Raw genomic sequence first — 17,880 nt, forward strand, 5'->3', positions numbered from 1 at the left:
TGGGTTTGGCTGGGTACTGTCATCTTTGCCCTGAATTAAATGTAGCCTGCGAATGTCTACCCTAAAGTTTGACTGTCCTCAGAACAAATTAATATGCATTGTGAGATAAGGTTTTCCATGCTTAGTAGGGTGGCGTTCAGCTCTTATATGGATAATCAGTTTGCTTTTGGATGGACCGCTGTTAACACAGCTCTTGTTACTGTGCTAACTGTTGGGGATTTGTTTAGTCTGAAATAATCTCCGTATAGGTGACATGTATTTTTGTTGCATTCAGAGGAGATGAATCTTCATTCTTCTGATGCAACAGACTTTTGAAGCATCTTTTAATTAGTACATTTATAATGAGAATTTAACAAGATCCTTGTAAGTGTGTAATCTTAAAAAAAAGTTGGATCATTTAACGGGTAAATAAAAAACCCCAAACAACACTGTAAATTGAGACCTGAATAGGAAAAAAGGAGATCAACATGTCTTCATCCTGCTCCATAATTATTCCATGTTACATATTCTGAATGTAAAATATATTCTGAAGATGAATATAGAAATATTTTTCTTTGAAGATTTTATTATAACTGTGGAATGTTGTCAGGCAATTTTCTGCAGTTTTCTGAATAACAGTCTCTGTGTTTGGACCTTAGACATTACATGCGCAGGCATTTATCCTTATTTTTCATACAAAATGTCAAATATTTTAAAGTAACTCCCAGGTGTGTATATATATGATAAAAAGCCTTGCATAGTCTGCATTAGGCCTGTGGCCTGTTCCTACCAATGGCAATACTGTTTTTTACAGAACTGTTGCATACAAAAATGCCAATACAGCTATGCTATATCAATGTGCTTATGTGAGAGTTCAAAAGAAGTCCCTATCAGTTCTGTGTGCTTCTGATTCAGTGGGGTAACAGGACTTTGCTTTAGGTACACCACTGTCTCCAAATTTCCTACTGGCCACCTCAGTAAAGAGCCTGGCTCCATCTTCTCAAAGACCTCCACATAGGTGTTAGGTCCCCTGAAAGCCATCTCCAGGCTGAATAAACATCCCATTTTGGGCCTCCAGTACAAAAAAAAAAAAAAAAAAAAAAAAAAGCATTGATAAAATCATAGAAAGTTTGTATTGGAAGGGACCTTAAAGATCATCTAGTTCCAACCCCCCAGCCATGGGCAGGGACACCTTAGGTTGCTCAAAGCCCCGTCCAGCCTGGCCTTGAGCACTGCCAGGGATGGGGCATCCACAGCTCCTCTGGGCAACCTGTTCCACTGCCTCACCACCCTCGTAGTGAAGGATTTTTTCCTAATACCTCATCTAAATCTACCCTCTTTCAGTTTCAAAACATTACCCCACATCCTGTTATTACACTCGCTGATAAAGAGTCCCTCTCCATCTTTCCTGTAGACCCCCTTTAAGTACTGGAAGGCTGCCATAAGGTCTCCCTGGAGCCTTCTCTTCTCTAGGCCAAAGAACCTCAGCTCAGCCTCTCTCCACAGCAGAGGTGTTCCACCCCTCTGATCATTTTTGTGGCCCCACTCTGGACCCACTCAAGCAGGTTCATGTCTTTCCTGTGCTGGTGGCTCCAGTGCTGAACACAGGACTCCAGGTGGGGTCTCACAAGAGCAGAGCAGAGAGGCAGAACCACCTCCCTCGACCTGCTGGCCACGCTTCTTTTGATGCGGCCCCAGATATGGTTGGTTTCTGGGCTGCGAGCACACACTGCCAGCTCTTGTCCAGTTCTTCATCCATTGATATCCCCAAGTCCTCCTCTACATGGCTGCTTTCAATCCACTCATTGCCCAGACTGTATCCATGTTTGGGCTTGTCCCAGCCCAGTGCAGATCAGTATGTATGAACTGAGATACAAGTAAAAAGACAATTTCAAGTGTGTGCTGAGGGTGAGCTAGAAATGTGTTGATTCACTCCTGTATTGCTGTACATTGAAAGTATATTGTTTTTATAGCTAGCATGAGTGTTTTCTTAGTATTGAATACTCTAAATAGCTGATGCAGGTTATATAAATTTTTGAAAGTTCATGTGGAAGATGACATTGATGGTTATAAGTGGAAGAAAAACTTGCATATTGAGAAATGTAAAAGCAATGTGCTTCAGCCAGGACTTCTGGAACAGTAGAAGTCCATGTGCCAACCACTGTGCAAATCTATGAAATACTTCAGCAAACTGTAGTAATCAGAGTTAATTAGGGAACGGCAGCACATGGTGTACAAAAAGAGTACACCAGTGGAGCTGGCTCTGTTCAGCCCAGGGAACAGAAGGCTGAGTGTGCCTTCCTTTAAAGAATGGTGACAGGTGGTAGCAAGGCCAATGGTCTGCCTTCAATTTGTTCACAAGCCTAAATTATGGAAGAGGCTACAAATACAAATGAGCATGCAGATGTAAAAGTGTGCCAGCCCAGGTAGGACATGTCCCCTTTCTTGACAACATTTTTTGCCTAATTAAACTCTGCTTACTAAGTGGAACACGATATAGTGGTCTTCTGTTCACTTCTCTTCACAGCACATGCTGTGAAGCATAAGGCTTAAAAAAACGCACTGGATGCCTGCATGGTGTGTATCTATATGTCTTCTCACTCTGGTCCTTCAAACCTTGTTGGCAGAACATATACTCAGCAGTGTATAATTAGCTTTCCAGTGAGCTTTTAATAATAATTCCTTTTTTATTTCTTTTTTCAAGGTGTGTGTTTTCTTCCCCTTCATTCTGGCTTTCCTTCGTTGTTTTTTTCTCTTGCATACTTTTTAGTATTGCATTGTATCACTTTTCTGTGTTACTGCCAATTGTGAACTTTTGCTTTTAGCTCTCTTTTTGCCTCTGTTTTGCCTTAAACTTTTTACTTTTTCTAGTTCTGGTGGGGGATTTTGTTTGTTTTGGTTTATACCTTATCCCTAGAAGCATGAAATATGCATGGGAGAAGCATAATAAACATTTGTTGTCAGCAAAGTGGACTAAAATGCGTGAAAGAATGGTCCAGGAATATGAAGTCCTGGAGCTTTGCTGCTTGAGTGATGAAGATACATATAACGCAGAATACCCATAACTTAAAAGCTTTACCGATTGTAGCCCGTGTTCATAGCTGCCAATTGCATGAAGTTCCCTTTCAGACCTCTTTCAGTTTTCTGAAAGTGCTAAAGTTCATCTTGCTTTGATGTGCTCACGCAGTTGCCTCCTGACAGCTGTGTGGCTGATGATGAGACGGTGTGTACTGATGTACTGCACCACTTAAGCCTCTGATACTGGATTCCCCTCCCCAAAGAGCACAGTACACAGGCTTGCCCTCTGCTTTTCCTAGCTCTGAAGTACTGGTGTGTTCTTCTTTGTCTGATTTTTCTCTCATGTGGTAGGTTTGTTGAGATTTGTCATGCATGGTGTGGTACGTAGTGTGTTTTTACTAGAAAAAGCTGGTTTACTTCTCATTTAGTGAATGTTACTGTTCTCTGACTCTTTACCCTGACATTTCCTTTGCCAGAGCAGCATCTCTAGAGGTTGCCAGGACATTGGCACACAGAGTTACAGAAGCAGAAGTAGGAAAAAAGTTAATTTTAGACCTTATTAGGATCCGGGTAAAAATTCAGTCAGGTCTTTTTCTATATTCTGAGGACAGGGCAACTTCAAGAAACTATGGTGATAACTGTGATGGAAACTGTCAGTTACTGAAGAATTGGCTTAAGAGTCATGTTAGAGAAAGTGTATTTTCACCAAGTTGTGTACTTCAGATACATGGTTATGTATGTTGTTAATCAAAAAGGACATGTAGTTCTTTATATTGTTTTGGTTTTAACTGCTAAAAGTTTTCTAAAGTACTTTTTTCCCTTCAGCTGATGGAGTCTGTGTGTTTAAATGCTTGGTTAACAGAGACACTGAATACTGTCGTGTGGGAAAACAGTCTGTGTTAATTACGCTGGGATACCACAGTGCCTTGCTTCATTTCAAATCACAAGCTGGTAAGTGCATCTTGCATTTCTGAGTATCTGCACCTTCCTGCCATGCCACTGGTGACATTCGCTTTAAAATATGTCATCTTCTACCTCTGTTTCATGCTGGGTATTTAAATACTACATTTGTTATGAAGATTTGTGCCACTTCATTTGCATCTAACACTCCAGCTGCCTTTTGTGGAGTACGGACCATTCACACAGCAGACATACCATTTTTGCAGAACTACAGATTAATTTTCTGAAGAAGGCAAATGCAGATAACACATTCAGATGCAGGTAACACTTAACTTCATAAACACTAATAACTGGTAAATGTAATGCTTGGTGTGGGCAATCTGCCACTGGTTTCTCCCCATTCAGAAACTGTCTGCAGCTCTGTTTCTCAGTAGAGGTAACTGGGGTAGTTTAACATACACCTGCAGTCCTTAGGTGTGTGTAGTGATGCTGAAAAAGAAACCCACTCTGTTGCAGAAACTTGACTGTATTTTAGTAGAATATTGAAGTCTGTATTTTTATAATTCTACCTGACTTGCGGTTTTGTAAATCAAACACATGAGACTTTTTAATATGTGCTATCCTCGTACCAAATTTTGGAAAAGCATTCTTAGTTTTTACGCAACGTAATTCAGAAGGCTGCCTGTTTATTCTGAGTAATGTTAAACAGTTGCATGATTCTACGAGCACAACTCATTTTGAAATTCTGTAACTGTAGGTAACATACAATGTCCTCTTTAGGAATAACCAGGAGTTCTTATATGGCAACCTATATCAGTAGGCCTGGTGATTTCCAGGAGGCCATTGTAGTTATTTCCATTATATATTGTATGGCACAGAGCAATTGGATTTGATTTTTGGTAGCTAATTTAAAGACACATACATGTTTCAAAGCATCAGGTGCTGAGAATTTTATGGGTTTCAATGGGTTTGTTTGCGCTGTGAGTTGCTAGTTCTGTGTCTTGTAGACACAACACATGAACACTTGACTCCTACTCTACTAGAAAATACAGGTTTTAGACTAACCTGATTTTTTCAGTTGGGTGCCAAATCTTGGTGGCCTTTGAAGTCCCACCTGGTTACAGCCTTCCATCTGTATCTGCCAAGAAAAATGTTTCCAACCTCTTACCTTACTAGAACAATACGAATTTAGGCTAAGAATGTGAGTGTCTGTTGGCTTTTTTGTCTGTGTATCTGAGTGTCACAGTTCAGTATTGTGCTTCCTTTGAGTTAATTCTCTTGAGATGCAATATAATACTCTCTTACAGAGACCCACATCATAACTGAAGTGATAACTGACATTAGGTTGTTTACTGATTTATTAGCTCACTGCTGAGATAATTAGCTAGTAATTAAGGAGAACAGGCAAGTTTTTCAGTACTTCAATGCTACCATGTCTTGCCTACCTAGGAAGTTTCTGATTCCAAAAGGCACTGATAATGCCTTGGGACCCCAAGGCAAAAGAATTTTCTTTTAGTGTTCTTCCCTACCTTTACAAACAAGTATTCGAAAAACTATCCCACAAATTTCTGTACAGTTTGGTATTTTTGCCTGAGAGGAGTGCCTTGAAGATTAAGTGTTGAATTCAGTCTTCTCTTTAGCTATATCCAGCAGTGATTTGTATTTATTAATATAACTTCATGCTGTGAAATAGATAAGAACAGTATAGGTAAGTCTCTTAATTTATTGCTTGTGATTGCTTGTTAATGTGACAAAATGGAGTGTTTTCTCTATATTTTTCATCTTTAAAACTCAGGGAGAAAGAAATTGAAATGGCCTGTTAGTCCTTGTAACAACTCATAGATAAAACAACAGGAATGTAATGGATTGGTCAAAGTAAAGTCTGTTCACATTAACTGGCAAACCTGTTGATATCAAAGGGAATGTGTTGGGTGCTGTGTTAAGCTGAAAGTTACTTACATGATATTATTTCCCCGTGCCATAGGAGTAGCTTGCTGGTAGCTTCTTCTACGTGTCCAGTATATCAAATAGCACCTAGTCTTGAGAAATTTACATGGTTTTACAAAGAAGTCAAGACCATAGAGTGGAAGCTAACCTTTTGTTGTGTGCTGTGTACAAGTGTAGGTGTTACTGTCAGTTTTATGTCTTTGCAAATGTGTATATGTGTGTAATAAATAAAACTAAAGCTGTTCTTAAAAAATGGACTGAAAACTCCTTTTTCATACATGAAAAGAGTTACGAAAATGCATTGTAAAAGTCTTAGGTTTTTTAAGTCCTCTGTCTTTCAGGAAGATATAGGAAGATGGGGAGTGAGGAATAGAGGGAGAGGGAAATTCATGCCCTGCTTGTGCCTACACAGAGAGTTGCTGTTCTGGTTCCAGCATTTAGACAGTCATAAATCATAGACTGTATCTTTCATTTCCTGCTGAACATATGTTAACCATCTGAGTAGGATCAAGCAAGCAATAAAAACGAAAAGTTAGTAGCCTACAGGCTTTTCTTTCAAAAACAGAAATCATTTATCTGTAACAGACCAACCAACCAGTCTGTAGCTCATCTGTGGCAGACTCGGTATGTAGCTCTCTACTCCTTGGTGGAAATGGCCTGCTTAATTTAGCACGGAATTAGTTCATGAGCATAGGATGAATTGTTCTTTCAGGGTTGTGGTATAATGCACGTTCCTTTCTTTGAAACCTCATAACCTGGTCTCCAGCCACTTCCATAGTGTATCCATGCATTGGACATGCCAATAGTTTACTAGCACAACTCGACCTTGAAAGTTGCCTGCCAGCTCTAATAGCTGTGCCACTTACATAGAAGCACAATACAGGTGAAGAAAAAAAAGTGTTATTTACAGTTTTCCGTTACTTATAGCATATAGTACTTATGGATCTCCACATAAAGAACTGAGCTAGAGACATATGAGTGTGTGTGTGTATCTGTAGAGAGACAGAGATATGTGAAATATTTTAAAGGCATACATGGAATTTTGTGTGTGTAAGCATACATGTTGTTACTGCAGTATACTTCAAACAAAGGAACATGGTATGTCTTATGGTGATTTTTTCCCCAAAATTATTATTTCATGTAATGGCATATAGATCTGATGAGCTATGACGCCATTAGCAAGTCACGCAGTGCAGAAGAAACTGAACAATGGGTGCTGGGGCCTTGGTATATAAACTATACTCACTGGGAAAGAAGGCAAGAATGAAGGGTGTGTTTACTATGTCTAGTCTGATTACATAGACTAAATGATCACTGATGACATTTATTCCTGGAGGGCATATTTTGATTTAATTTAATCCAGAAGGATTCCAGTTAGTGTGTACTGAGACCACTTGGTCATGCAAACCAGAGCAACTGTAAGTGGGTACAGCTAATGAATATGTCTCAAGACCTACAGGTTGCAAGGAAGCTGTTCAGCTGTTTAAATCTAAGAATTTGTGTCAAATAATAAATTATATGAAGTACCAAATGACTCTCAGGTTTCTTGCTGGTTTTCTGTTTAAAGTAGTAATTCTGGTTTTCAGAAAAGAAAAAAAAGAAGTTTTGTTACCTGCATCTTGTTTTATTTGAGGTAATTTAGAAAGCAATTCAATTCACAAATGTCTAATCTTGCAGTTTGAAATTCGTGGAGATATTTTATTGTGTAAACAATGAGGTGCAACTTGTTGAGAGGAGAACTTAATGCATTGACTGTAATTGCACCTCTGCAATTCACATTGATTTTTAAATCCAGCATTTGCTAGTCTCAGAGAAGCGGTAGGAGGTTGTACTACTGGAGCGACTTTAAAAAAAACCAGAAAGGTTTTTACTTTTAAGCCATACTACATGAAATGTTGTAATACCTAACTTCTCACCTCTGGGGCAGAAACTTTGGTTCTGTGCCGTACTCCAGTTTCTAAATTACTCCACTGTCACAAAGTGGCTCTGAGCTTTGTAGGTGCTTTTTCCGAGTTAATTCATTTATGCGGCTGACCCAAACAGCTGGGTGGGCTTTGGGAGCATGCAGCAAACAGTTTGACCTGTTCAGCCAGAACAGAATTAAGTGTCTAATGGAAATTTTCCAGGCTGTATTTGGAGCTTGGGACTGTGCTGTGCAAGAACGTATACCCATGATGTGATTTTGGAGACTGCTGGTCTCTTTGCGAATCTTTAACAGAGAGGCTGCCACCAGCCATGCCTCCTGCTGTGTCTGTACCCATTAGTCTTGCTGTTCAAACCTCTGGGTTTGCCATTGTCTCACTGTGGTTTTCTGTGCCATTACTTTTATTGATCCAGTTAGAGGCAGCCATTTGCAAGTTTTGTGGTGTTCTGAGCTGCCTCACTGTGTGTGTTCAAGGTGGCAGGATCTACAGGGAAGCTCAAGATCACTTAAAGGCATTACTTGTGTCTCCAGGCTTTCCCTGAACATTTCTGTGGGAATGATTTTAGCATTAGCATTTTAAAGTAATGGTTGATTCTGATTCCTGGAGGACAAAATAAAGGGAATTGTAAAAAGATCAGTCACTTCTCCCTGGGGTTTGGGTAACTCATAACATTCTGGTATTTTCAGTGGGTTTATTCTGGGCTGGTTTTTTGCTAGTTAATATTACTGTTTGGCTTACCAGATATGGTCTGATTTTTTTTTTTTCTTTTCTTCTGTAGGCAAGTAATTTAGGGTGATTTTCCCACACTCTTAGGAAAAATTACTCTATGGAGGATTTTAAATGCATTGATTTTTTACTCCTGTCTGCCTGTTGTTGTGGTTTAACTGCAGCTGGCAACTAAGCACCATGCAGCTGCATGCTCAGCCCCCCATCCCACCTACCCCGCCGACAGCGCAATGGGGAGGAGAATCGAGGAAAAGGTAAACCTCATGGGTTGAGAGAAGCACAATTTAATAATTGAAAAGAAACAAAATATCACTATTGTAATAATAATAGTAATAACAACAATTGTAATGAAGAGGAGAGAGAAAAAGAATAAAAACTCAAAAGAAAAAAAAACAGTGAATTGCAATACAATTGCTCACCACCTGCTGACCAATGTCCAGTGGGTCCTTGAGCAGCAATCAGCGGGCCCTGGCCAACTCCCACCCCCCCCCCCCCCATTATATATGCTAAGCGTGATGTTCCATGGTATGGAATATCCCTTTGGCTAGTTCAGGTCAACTGTCCTGCTTATTCTCCTTCCCAGTTTCTTGTGTACCTGCTCACTGGCAGAGTAGGGGAAACTTGAAAAGTCCTTGATTTAGAGTAAGCACTACTTAGCAACAACTGGAACATCAATGTTTTATCAACATTATTCTCATACTAAATCTAAAACACAGCACTGTACCAGCTACTAAGAAAAATAATTAACTCTATCCCAGCCAAAAGCAGGACACCTGTAAATGACAATATTGCAGTGCCAATTCTGTGTTGAAGGTGGCAACATGCTTGTATTGGGAATTTGCCCAATCATTCAGGGTGTTTAAATATCCATTTAGTTCTAATGTCTTATGTTCTGGAAAAGTGGAAGAGATTGGGGGTGGATGAGTGGATAGTTGTTTAAAACAGACAGCGCAGCCCAGTGAGGCAAACTGTATCTTAGACATGTTGGCAGTATTTTGAAAATTAATAGCTGCTAATTCAGTGCTACCAGATAGTGTTTTCATGTGGGGCACATCTGTGGCCACAAGCTCAGAAGGGGCTCTTGCTATTTTTACATACCAAGACTTTCAGCATTCTGGCTATTTAAAACCAGAAAACACAAGTGAACCACCTGCATCAACCACATCTTAATATTTCCATTTCATCCAACTACACTGTATACTTAACCAAAAGATCTTCCTTCATTAAACTGTAATTTATATTTTGAGGAAGCTTGTTTACATAAAAATAATCCATTCTTTTGAGGAAGAATAACAGAAGGGGTCTAATCCCTCCTAGTTTAATGGTTCCCAAAGTATAGTTTAACTTCAGAAGTTTTGCAATAGCACAATAATTTGTACAAGCTTTATGTAAATTTTACTAAAACTTAAAAACCCATTTCTCACTCCGTTGTGTAATACAACTCTAATGGCTGTTCTAAAGAAATTGAAACATTTATATTTAGATACTTTATAATGCCATTTTACAAATAATGACTATTCTTTCTGTAACATTTTGTGTGAGATTGACACAGTGGGGGAAGCATTTGCATCTGCTAGTTCACACTGCTTTGGAGTATGGTTGCAGCTTGAAATTAAAGGTTCTTTAATATTCTTCTTGATAATAACTGTTTTATCAATTTGGCTTCATTTTTGGTTTATATCAATGTGACTCACTAATGAGTGGAATGTTCTATTGGAAGGAAATAGATTTTAGTTAGGAAGTTTAGCTTGGAGGTGATAGAGTATTTTGCTTTCTGCTTACCAAAGTAAGCATATATTACTGATGCTAAAAATAGAAAAGGTTTTTGTTTTGTGAAAAGTATGACCTAGGAAACTTAATAATGAGATTTGGAACATGTGGCATCCAGTTCCTGATGTGGAATGACACAAGGCCATCAGTCATGTTTCCTGTAAAAATGCACAGCTGATTGAGACCCCTGTACACTGATGAAATGCTTACTGACTGAATTGCTAAGCATCTAGTTCTCCTGTGCTGACACTTGAAGTGATTCACTCACTAGCGTGCCTGGGACAAAATCATTCCCATTGTACAAATCCAGACTCATTTAAAAAGTACAAAAGAAGGCTACAGAACTTCGCTGAGTAAGTAGCACTGTGGTAAGTGACCTAGGCTGCAAATTATGATTTAATATTCAGTAATGTTCACAACAAAATGATCTAGTGCTGATATAAATAGTATTAAACAAGTTCTTAAAATTAACAGAATCCTGTTATTCTAATCTGCTGTGTTTATGGCAATGAATAGCTGTATAATTGATTGAAAGGTATAACACAAAGAGAATAATATTTTGGATAAATTGTCAAGCTGGTGTAAACCCAAGTATTTGTGGGAGCTTTTTCTTTTGAGTCTGTGTGGTGAATGATGTTGGAATTTTACTAGGCTACTTGTAATAGGTGTCAATGTGAATTTCTGAGGTCTAATACTTACAACTGAATAGAAGCAAACAGATTTTCTTCCTCATTGGGAAATAACACTCCAGCCTCAGATATCTTGGATAGTATCTGGCCTTGATAAGCTTACTATTACTGCATGTTTCACTTCATTGCAAAGCAGTCATTTTAATATTTGGGTATTTTGCAATTCTCTTGTGCCAAATGAAAGACTGTCTCACTTGTTAACAGGAGGCAGTCTGACCTGTCTGGTCATTTGGTATAGTCTTCTGTTGAGTTATGGACTTACTTCCATTCACTTTTTTCAAATGCGGCCAAAGTTATGACTGTACACCTCCCATCAGTTACAGGCCAAATATACTGCTTAAGGTGGGTGCTGTGTTTTTAATAACAGCCTGCAGGAGGTAATGCAAAATAATGTGGGAGAAGTGCTTTTCTATGTCTGTTATGCTAATCGCCTTAGCTCAGAAAATCTAACAGCTGCTGGTAAAATATATTTATTTAATGATTTATTGCAAATAGCATTATTTTGGATTGCTGCTGTGTGGAGTTCGTGAGTTTTTATTCCCCATTGAGTTTTCTTTCCCTTACTCTGTGTACGCTGGTGTTGTGGTTCAACCCCAGCCAGCAGCAAAGCCCCACACAGCCGCTCACTTGCTCCCCCTGCAGTGGGATGGGGCTGTGGATTGGAAGAGTAGAAGTGAGAAAACTTGTGGGTTGAGGTAAAGACAGTTTAATAGGTAAAGCCATGCTCACAAGCAAACCAAAGCAAGGAGTTCATTCACCACTTCCCATGGGCAGGCAGGTGTTCAGCCACCTGCAGGAAAGCCGGGCTCCATCACCCATAACAGTCACTTGGGAAGACAAACACCATAATGCTGAATGTCTTCCCCAGCTTGGCATCATATGGTACGGAAGATCCCTTTGGCTAGCTTGGGTCACCTGTCCTGGCTGTGTCCCCTCCCAGTTTCCCGTGCCCCTCCAGCCCTCTCACTGGCAGGGCCCGAGGAACTGGAAAGTCTTTGATTTGGTATAAACATCACCCAGCAACAACTAAAAACATCGTGTTCTATTAGCATTGCTTTCACACCAAATCCAAAACACAGAGCTGCATCAGTGACTAAAAAGAAAATTAACTCTGTCCCAGCTGAAACCAGGACAGCTGGGGAGTTTTCCCCTTTCCCAACAACCTTCCAGGTTTATTACTGGAGCCTTTTTGTTTGTGTGTTCCTTCTCCAGCCTCTTCCACTTTGGTGTGGTGAGAGACTCCATCTGTTTTGAGCAGATGGGTGAGGTGTGCTGTGTGATTGTTTGTGTGTCTGTGTCTTCTGCTTTGAGGATAAGCATTTTGTAAAGAGAAATCAGTACAGCATATCTGCTTTTGCAGGGTGCAGCCATTTGAGTGACAATTTACCACGAATGGAGTATGAATGTACCTGCAGGAAAGGCTACAGGGGCCTGGGGCTTCTGCTCTCTGTTTTGGGAAGGGAGCAGTATGAAAGAGACACCAGAAGCACAGCTCTTTGGAAGGATACTCCTGTTGTCTTTGATCATGGGAACCAGTTTCAGCTGGCCTTTATTCAGTTTCTGCAGTTCAGTTTTTAGGCTATCAGTGCAGTAATATCCCCAGAATATCTCTGACAAGTTATCAGACTGTATAATTGATTAGCATGGGTTTAATGGCCAACAGCAAATGTTGGTTAGCTGAGGTGTGTAGTTAGTCAAAACTTTACAGCCAAGTGCAACTTTCTGTCAAGGTAAAAGTTTTAAAATTAATTTCTATTTTCAGACTTTAATGGAAAAAAATAAAAGGATGGGGGGGGGAAGCAGAAAATGAGAAATAAAAATCCTAAGCCTGACTTTCAAAGAAAATGTCTGAGAGTTACATTTTTGATGTTGTTTGCAATTATTTGCAGGGGATTATGGTTTTTTTCCCTCTTCCTCAACAAGATCCTTGTGAAAGCACTTCAGCCCACAGGAATGGGAGTTTTCCTTGCCTTCTCAATGGCTAAGAAAAAAGGATAAATTTACACCTGTCTTCTGAAAGCTAATAATGCATTCTGTAAGACCAGTTTTGCTCTGAAGAAGCATTTATTACAGGGTAGACTAGAATATGAACTAGGCTTTTTTTGCTGTTTCCTGGTAGCTGCAACCTTATATACAATAAACACGAGGAAGCATACCCCTTACTGGAAGGTGATTGAGTTGTGAAGTAAGAGCTTGCACGCAGGCAGTTAGTGAAGAGTGCTAATGAGTTTAAGTTACTTTCCAAATTTCTTTTTTACTTTTAAAACAGAGACAGTTTGACTTGCTGGATTTAATTATTTTCTGTGTTATGGGCCATAGAACACAAGCTTCAATTCACATCAAGGAGGACTTTTGATCCATTAAAAACACAGGTGTTTTAAATCCAGTTTATTTCAGCAGGTAAAATGCATAGATTTAAGTGCTGTGTTGTACTTACAGCAGTGACTGCAGGTCTTGTAGATGCACCCAGCACTTGAGCAAGTTTTGCAGCTAATTCTGCTGTGCTGGATGTAAATTAGTGTTCAGATTAGCTAATACAAACCAGATTAGGCTGCATACTCATACTGGTCTTCATTCCAATATTCTCCATTATTTTCAGAACAATCTTCAGATGAGGGTCCTTGAAAGAGAAATATCTGTGGTTTTGGGGGGAGTTTTGAGTTAGGCAGGAGTCTGAGACACTGAAAAGGTATAGATGAAAAGGAAATAAATATGTCAGCTTACCTCTGTCCTCAAGAATATCATGTCATTCTTGTTGGAGTAGGTATTGGAGGTCTTACAATACATGGGAAAGAGTAAATGCACTGTAAGAGTTAAATTTTAAAACCTTGATTCATTCATTTGCCACTCTTGGAACATAGTTATAACACTTGCAAAGTTTTGAGGGTGTTTTCAACCTGAAGTGATTGGAGTGGTAGGGTCACAAGGGTTTGTTTTTCTGTCAGTGAAAATTATTTCTCTGAAGACAGCCAAAACGGTTCAAAAAGACTCACTGCCATCTTCCCAATTTGCAGTTTTTTTCAGAGAATAATGTAAAAGAAAGAGTTTTGAGGGTGAAATAAGGTGGCTGTGCATAGCATAAAGAAGCACTTCATCAAGAAGCACTTCTGCCCTCGCTCCCCTCCATGCACGTTAATTTTGGATTTTACAGGATAGATTTTTGCTTACATATATCCCCTGATAAGCCACAAAACTTTGTCAGCAATCAGGACCTTTTTCTTTATAGAAAAAAGGCTAAAAGCCTGCTTGATTTGCTCAAGGTAATAGAATGTCTCTCAGGACTAGATAGAAGACTCTTGAAGGGGTGACACTTGAAACACTACAGTCAGATGACTAGGCAACACCCTTCAGTAAAAAAGCATTATACTTGAGTCTGCTTTTGAAAAGGTGATAGAAGATTTGAAGAGTCTACCTGATTGTTCCCTGAGATGAGAGAATCAATTCCTTACATTATCAAAGGAAAAGATACATAGAGTACTGGAACATTGGTGAAGGCTATAAGGCTCAGGATTAACAAAAAATATTCTTTGGCTATTCTTGAAAAATATTTTACTGACTTTCAGTTCTGTATGGTTGACTCTTGGTTGCAAAACAGAGTACATGACCCACCAGCATTCTAGCCTGTCAGTGAACCAAACTGGTTTAGGTGTAGATCCTTCTGATCCCCTTACTTTAAATAAAGAAGAAAATCCAGGTTTTATAAAAACCAAGATCAGTTCTGGATTTTTTTCCCCATATGACAGATTAAGTTCCCACATTCTTAGGAAGATCAAAATTAAATTTAGTTTTACAGACCTTGATCAATATGCAGATAAATCCATTATTTCATATCACAAGCAGGATAAGAGAGGTTTCTTTACAGAAAATATAGGAAGAAAACAGCTTAGTGTATTTGCATGCGGAAGCAAATGGAGACAAGACAGGCTGTTTTAAGTTGTTGGATACAGAAAATAAACTTGCTGGATATAGAAAAGGGACTTGAGATCAATTGTTTTCTTTCTTCTCGGCAGTCTAGAAAAGGAAGAAACATGGTGTTCCTTGTCCATGCTAAAGAAAAATAAACCTGCTTCTTCTGGGGTCCTTATTTGGGAAAATTTCTTAAAGCTTCAGCATGTCTTACTTTCAAATTTATTTCTTGTGTCAGTCATGTGCAGACTGTTCACAATACTTCCATTTTTTCTATACTAGGTATCAAAAATTTATTATTTGGCACTTTGCCCTGTCACATAAATGAATGTGTATCTGAACTCTCAGACAATATTTGAAATGGGTAGCAATTGTTATGAATAATTCCTAGGCAATTTGCATTCCCTGAGAGATTTCCATTTATAATCCTTTGACTTTTGCATTCAAACCAGAAACAAAATCCCAAATTCACATCTCCAACAGTAATTCCTTCCTTAAAACATGTTCCTCAGTTTGTAACTGTTTACTTATAATTTCCCTCAAGCAGTAAGTAGAAGCAGCTAAAAGCTTTTTGATGAATGTTTATTTATAAGTGTTGAGGGTAAATTAACACCCACTCAATAGATGAGAAAAAGAAAAGAGGAGCAAGTTCGTGCTGTAAGGGGGTTTTCCACAGTATATTCAATCAGTGCAGGATCAGACAAGGCCATGAGGAATTCTCAGAGGTAGAATCATTAAGTTTTCCTAGATAAGTTGTAAACCAGTGCCCTTGGTTGCTGTTCCTTTTTTCACAAGAGTGTATTTTTCACTTCCCATCCAACAACAGCAACTAAATTTATATTTCTATTTTTACGCTCAGATGTTTTTTCTCACAGTGTTAGCCACTGATGAATGTGTAGCATGCGGAGTTGGGATTTAAAGTTTGCAAAAACATTGAGATGTATTAGATCTAACACTGTTCCTATTCTTATTGCTGAATCTTTACTGCCATCTAATAGAGAAGGTTTTAATTCTGTATTTTTCTTCAGGTTGATGAATGACATGAGATACTTTTCTGCTCTGTAGTCTTCCAGAACCTCTTGGATCTTGCACGTAGTCTATCAAGAAAATTTTAAGGGCATCTGAGGTCCATTATGAAAGATTGTGGAGCAACTCTGTCAGCCTCTTGTTCTTTCTGTTTTGATGTATGCTTCAACTCCGTACTAGTTTTCTAATTTGCCAGCACTCTGGAGAGCTCCAGCAACAAACGTCTTTGGGTAGGAAGAAGTACTGTATCACAAGGAAATCATATATTTTTTTCATAGAATCAAAGAGTAATTCAATTGGAAGAGAGCTCATCTGATCAAGCCACCTTTGCAAAGCAGGTTCAGCCCCAGATTGCTCAGAGCTTTGTACAGTTATGTTTTGAAAAATTCCAAGGATAAAAATTAATACAGCATAACCTCTTTAGCCTTTCCAGTTTTTCTTACAGTACTGTGGTTTTGAAATCCATTCTCATTCCTGGACTCCAGAGACACCACCAAAGTTATTTTTCTGAGCTACCAAAAAGTCTCTACAGAGGTAAAACAAATAATGTGTGAAGAGTGAATTGAAAAGAAAGCATGTCACTGCATCTGTAGCGTCGTACCTTCAGATGGGGAAGTGTGTGTGGGGGGGATAAAAAAAAAAATTTGGGAGAGGCTTAAGACAGTGAGTGACTGTCTGGAAAAAAATATTCACTGTCCAGTGTCAGACTTCCTTCTGGTTTTGTCTCTTCATGCAGAGAAAGAACATAAGAACTGATCTGGTTTAAGCTGACTTCTGTATCTGCCAGCAGAAAATTTGCATTGGCTGTAACTTGGGCCACTCTTCATTGTCATGGTCCAGTCACTTACTGGGTCATTTTGACCATCACCCCTGTGTGGGAGTGAAAAGGGCATGTTGATGGCATTTGTACCTTTTCATGGCAATTTACAATTACTTCTGGAACAACTTAATTATTTTGAGGCCCCCCATATTACCCAAAATTTGGACCTTGAGTGTGGCATCTTCTTCCTACTGGATCTGACAGGCCATAAGTAACAAAGTGGGACTTTCTTCCACCTGGAATTAATGTGGGAATATTCCACAAAGTGGCAACAGGTAGCTCTATAGCAGATTTCCTCAGCAGGTGAAGTGCATTTGAATAAGCTGGTGAGTTGTGTTTTACAATTTCTGCCACCCTTATGGTCTTCTGTTAGAGTAAGGTTAAACTGACCTGTTCATTCATAGCAAAGTACTGCTGTGATGCTTCTTAGAGTTATTGTTTCAGACTTTCAACAAAATTATTTCATTGCATACATTAGACTGGTCATAATTTTGACTGAGAGAAATGGCTTGAACTCTGGGTGCTTACAAGTGGGCTTCATTACATAGGGTAGCCCAGAGGTTCAAGGGACTGTGCCCTCAACTGGTTTGAACTTCTCTGAAGAAGTATGGCTGGCTGTCAGGTTTTGGTGTGAAGTTCTTACAGTGAAACAATATATGAGTGCCCCAAATGTGGAGCTTTTTCCATCCAGTTTTCCAGTTTTAGTGATTTCTAGCTAAATAAAACTGGAAAATGTGGATAATAATAACAGAAATTTGTGATGCTTTTGCTGAGTTCTATGCTGTTTTTATTGTACACGTTTCCCCAGAATTTGAATTTTTCTACTGAGGATCTCTGTCACAACCATACTTAAAAATACTTTTTTGGCTCATTAAAGATAACTTTGCAACAACCATGGTTATGTTGGGATGTTTGTTTCCATTCTCCAAAAGCGTGACATAGAGCTTGTCCCAACTTCCAAAGCTACAGGGAAAGTCACTTGCTATCTTTTGCATTTGTTTTCTTTTGTAGCTGCCTGCTTCCTGCAGTGGAAGAGGATCAGTGCAACCAAATCTCTGCTTTGAGGATTTCAGTATTTCCTGAAATGATGAAGGAAATTGTCCTTGGTTACTGTATTGAGAAGTCTGTTAATTATGTGTTTCTGCTGACTTCAGACCCTTTGTTTCAAAGGCCA

At 39.1% G+C, this 17,880-nt stretch overlaps 1 protein-coding gene across 1 annotated transcript in view; it reads left to right on the top strand.

Moving 5' to 3' along the window:
- Nucleotides 1-17,880, top strand: part of LOC101920729 (histone-arginine methyltransferase CARM1-like) — an 81,801-nt gene that overhangs the window by 25,385 nt on the left and 38,536 nt on the right. The window contains exon 2 of the mRNA XM_055791329.1: nt 3,823-3,948. Within this exon, the coding sequence (XP_055647304.1) occupies nt 3,823-3,948 (126 nt within the window). The remainder of the gene's footprint in view (nt 1-3,822; nt 3,949-17,880) is intronic.

Source organism: Falco peregrinus, chromosome Z (genome assembly GCF_023634155.1).
Source record: "Falco peregrinus isolate bFalPer1 chromosome Z, bFalPer1.pri, whole genome shotgun sequence".
Classification (NCBI taxonomy): Eukaryota; Metazoa; Chordata; class Aves; order Falconiformes; family Falconidae; genus Falco; species Falco peregrinus.